Here is a 4,309-nt window from a genome sequence, read left to right as displayed (position 1 = left end):
ATCCAAAGATTCCATCCATATACACAAGTCAGTACAATGATTACATTTATTCAAATCCCTGGTTGTTGTCTTGTACCAATGACATGTCAATCATTTTCAAAATATGAACCCATTTTAGACCAGGGTATTAAAACACACGATGGAATAACTGAAATTGAATCAATTTGTACTGAAATCTCCGGGGGGCCGCTCTTGCTTTACAGTCTGCATGTATTATGATATGTTAACATCTTCATATCACCAGTGTGCCCTCACACCAGTGCATCCCACGCGCAATATTGTAATGCGGAAACTAAAAAAATGAAAGTGAGGTACCTTAAGCGATGACGCTTGACAGGGATTTTAAAAAGTCTGTTCTAACATTAGCAAAGCTTTTAAAACGTCAGTTTGAATAGGGGGAAATAGCACCTATCCGGTAATGGCAAGGGATCAGGATACTGTACACCAAAACATCAGGAGAGTGGCAGGTTTCAGTACCCGACACAAAAGCAAAAACTAGCTTTGCCCAGAGGCGTTGCTAGGGGGGCCTAAGAGGGCTATAACCCCGGGTCTTTTGGTTGCAGCCCCGGATAGAAGTTCAAGGGTTACAACCAAAACGGCCAGCTAGCCCCCAGTCCCGACAGTCCCAAAATGAGCATAGCCCAGGATCTTTTCCAAACCTAGCAACACCCCTGGCTTTGCCAATGCTTCGATTTTTTGTTTTAGTAACAGTGTCAATGGAAAAAGAAACAAGCGAGCTCATGGCGGCAAGGAACCTTGTATGCTGCGATGAAGTGCAATTTGGGTGCCATTTTGTAGCAGAGTGCATAGTGACCTATGGGACGAAATGCTGCTCTTCAATTCTTCTAGTGGGTACATCTTCTTGGTAGAAAGCAGCGAAAGTGTTCACCTCCGGTATCAAGACTCGGGCGGAGCTGGTGGGTTTGACTCTCGCCTCTGCCAATGCTTTATGGAATTGGCTTTTTTCATTTTAAAAGCATGTTGCTTTTCTTTTGATGTCTTCGAGCAATTGAAATGAATAACATACCAGTCTTATCTAACAGTACTATATGTAGGGTGACCAGATGTCAAAAGTGAGAAGAAAAAAAACCGAGACAGGGCAACTAACATAAAAGTAGGACTAACTGTTGAAAGTGGCTCTCTAAACGCTACACTTCAGTAGCGGTTGGAGGAGAAGGGGGCTGAAGTGTTACTGTTGAAATCAGCACATAATATAATTGATTTATCACACACTAACACTATCTTAAATTGTGCAAAGCAGCATTTCCTCTGTGCGAGATTGTGTATTCCTGCCTGCCACCTATGACGACCTACTACCAAAATCCAGGACCACTGCAGTGCCCACTGGAAACATAATCTTGAGAAAGCCGCACAGACCACCAAATTCCGGGACAGTCCCAGCAAAACCGGGACGTCTGGTCGGCATAACTACATGTGCGATTATGTACACTCAGGCAGCAGCACTTGCCGTCATATACTCGTTGACGAGGATTTCTGTGCTTTGACGGAGATAGTTCCTCCAAGTACCTGTACACTCTCGAACGGTTTGACGTAATCCCTTCACATATCAAATTACACAGATTGGAAACTGCTTGATAATCAATGACATGTGTGGCTTTTGGGTGAAATAATAATAGTCACAATGGCGTGTCTTCATTGTAACATCTTCATTGATAGGTCCGCTATGGTTTTGCCACTTTTTGTCACTTCTTACAGCCCCCTTAAATTCGGGGTTTTGGTGACTTTTAATGGAGATGTCCACTCCATGCAGAGTGCTTAATACTACCTCGGGTGTCACCTTGCACCTTTTGTACATGGGATCCATATGTTGCCATGCAATTGTAATTAGTTAACGCGGAGCCGGGGATCGAACCAGTGTTGTTCTGTGTCGTCTTGCTTCCAAGGCGAGCGCGTTGCCCCTGAGCTATCCTCCCGACCTAAACAAATGTTTGGGCAAAGGGAGGTAAATGAGGGGGGGCAGCTGTTTATTAAATCCCTTAGAAATGTCAGGTATGTGGCATAAAGCTCTATATAAACAATATATTATTAATATTTATTATGCGCCTTCCATCAAAAATGACAATTATTAATTAGCAGCAGCCCATGTAGCGCAATACTCCCTTAAAGCACCCTTGCCCGATACTACGCTTATTAATCTCTTTTGAGCACTTTATTAGAAAATTGCAACTGACATCCAAAAGAAAATGTACCAACATTCACAGCTACATTTAAAGATTCTGAAAGATTGAGTGCGCCCCAATTTCTAGCTCTACATATGCTGCATGACATCACCATAGCACATTGATGATTTGCTCCTCCACTCCTACCAGATTCAACACTACTTAAAGGTGGGGCATACCACATTGCCAAACTGAATTGTACTTCAAGCATAGTGATATCCAGATCCATGTCGTTTGTAATTCAGGTACAAACTTGATGTCATCATCCCCAATCATTTACAAACTATTTCTTGTAATTTGTGCAGCTTAATTTTTATTTCTATTTTTCATGTTGTGAAAGTGAAGAAATACTCAAAATGTCAAAGAGGTGCTGAGAAATTAGCGGCTGTGCTTGTGAGCAAAGCCCTAAAGTCTTTATTCATTTCTGTTACAAGGAACAATTTTTCTTGCTTGATCCACCCAAATGATATGCTATTTTATGTCCTATTGTTTCTGAAGATCTCCAATCCGGATTACATATTTCATTGTCTAAAATATCTATCAGTATGGTGGGTATGCGTTTTATGAAATATGGATGAGCATTTCAAATTAAAAATGTATTCAATCACATTAATTTGATTGCAGTTCTCACAAGGGTGAAAAACCTAACTATTCGGTTCAGGTAAAAATAGTTTTTTACAAATGACTCTCCCAAAGGCCCCTTTTATCTCCTTGTTTCTCAGAGTATATATCACAGGGTTAAGCAAGGGGGCTACCACACTGTACAGGAGGGAATACATCTTGTCTTGTCCCTGCGAATGATCTGAATGGACCCGTAGATGCATGAACATGGTAGAGCCATAGAAGATACTAACAGAAAGGAGGTGTGAGCTGCAGGTAGAGAAGACCTTCTTCCTTCCCACCACAGAATTCATTTTCAGGATGGCGGAAATGATGTGAATGTACGAGAACATGATCAACAGCAAAGGGAAGAGCCCGCCAACGACATAGGCAACAAATATAGATATATGGTTAGAGAATGTGTCAGCACACGCTAAGCTCAGAACGGCTGGCATATCACAAAAGAAGTGGTTGATAATGTTAGGTCCACAATATGGCCAGCTGAAGACGAAGATGGTCTGCCCAAGAGAGAGCATGATCCCCCACAACCAGGACGCAGTTACCAGGGTAACGCACACCCGCGGTGTCATAATAGCAATGTAACGTAAAGGATAACAGATCGCGAGATAACGATCATAAGCCATTATTCCTAGAAACAAGCACTCAGAGACTCCCAACGAGGAAAACAGAAATGTCTGGACAGCACAACCTACAAAGGAAATCATTGACATTCTAAAGATGAAGCTAACAAGTGCCCTAGGGATGGTAATAGAGATGAAACACACTTCAACGAAGGACAGATTTCTGAGGAAAAAGTACATTGGGTTCTGCAGACAAGAGTCCAGAGTAACTAGGATCATGATGAGCATGTTTCCAGTGATGGTTCCCAAGTAAGCACATAGCAGAATCCAGTTGAGAGACCACTGAATGTGCATAGGGAGGTCAGAGAATCCCAGGAGTATGAAGCTTGTCAATGAGGTATGATTGCCAGTGACCCAGGCTTTCATGACTTCCACTGTAAACAAAATAAAATCACCATGAATGAAAAGCGAGATACTACATGAGTGAAAATGCAGCACTTGGCAGAAACATGGAAACAATGTACAATTGAATCCCAAAGCGTTTCATGCTACACAACCCCATGGCTCCATCATAGAAAGATCACCACATTCTCTAGAAGATGGTTTCAAACACAGAAGCTGTCAGCAGCCAATACGAGGTTTATTCTTGTGACTTGACTCTTGGGCTGCAGATCAAATGTTCATATGTTGTTCAGTATCCGAGATGTGTGCACCTTTCTGAAGAAAAAAAGATTTTGAAACACACTTAAATGATACCCCATCAAACAAAAGCAAGTGCATTAAACTGTGTTTAAAAACTAAGCCTCCCCACCCCTTCTAGGAAAGTTGAATCTGGTGTTTTGCATTCTGGTAACTGGCCCTGTTAATGCGTCTCTTTAGGCTCCCTCCAACCCTAGATCCCCCCCACATCTTGCCGTTCACTGTTGTGTGTTACTTGTTCTCCCCCTG

General features: G+C 42.2%; 1 protein-coding gene across 1 annotated transcript; it reads right to left on the bottom strand.

Annotated features, from left to right (window-relative positions):
* Positions 1–2,824: 2,824 nt before the first annotated feature.
* LOC138580004 (olfactory receptor 5AN6-like) lies at positions 2,825–3,787 on the bottom strand. The gene has a single exon (XM_069650234.1). It carries the CDS (start codon positions 3,785–3,787, stop codon positions 2,825–2,827), a length of 963 nt encoding a protein of 320 aa, XP_069506335.1.
* Between the last annotated feature and the right edge of the window lie 522 nt (positions 3,788–4,309).

The sequence above is a fragment of the Ambystoma mexicanum genome, chromosome 3p, assembly GCF_040938575.1.
Source record: "Ambystoma mexicanum isolate Mex_15411 chromosome 3p, UKY_AmexF1_1, whole genome shotgun sequence".
Classification (NCBI taxonomy): domain Eukaryota; kingdom Metazoa; phylum Chordata; class Amphibia; order Caudata; family Ambystomatidae; genus Ambystoma; species Ambystoma mexicanum.
This window is presented reverse-complemented; position numbering and strand designations above follow the sequence as displayed.

Excerpts from the sequence above, each read along its gene's own strand:
- LOC138580004 (XM_069650234.1), bottom strand. The coding sequence starts at position 3,787 with ATGAAAGCCTGGGTCACTGGCAATCATACCTCATTGACAAGCTTCATA.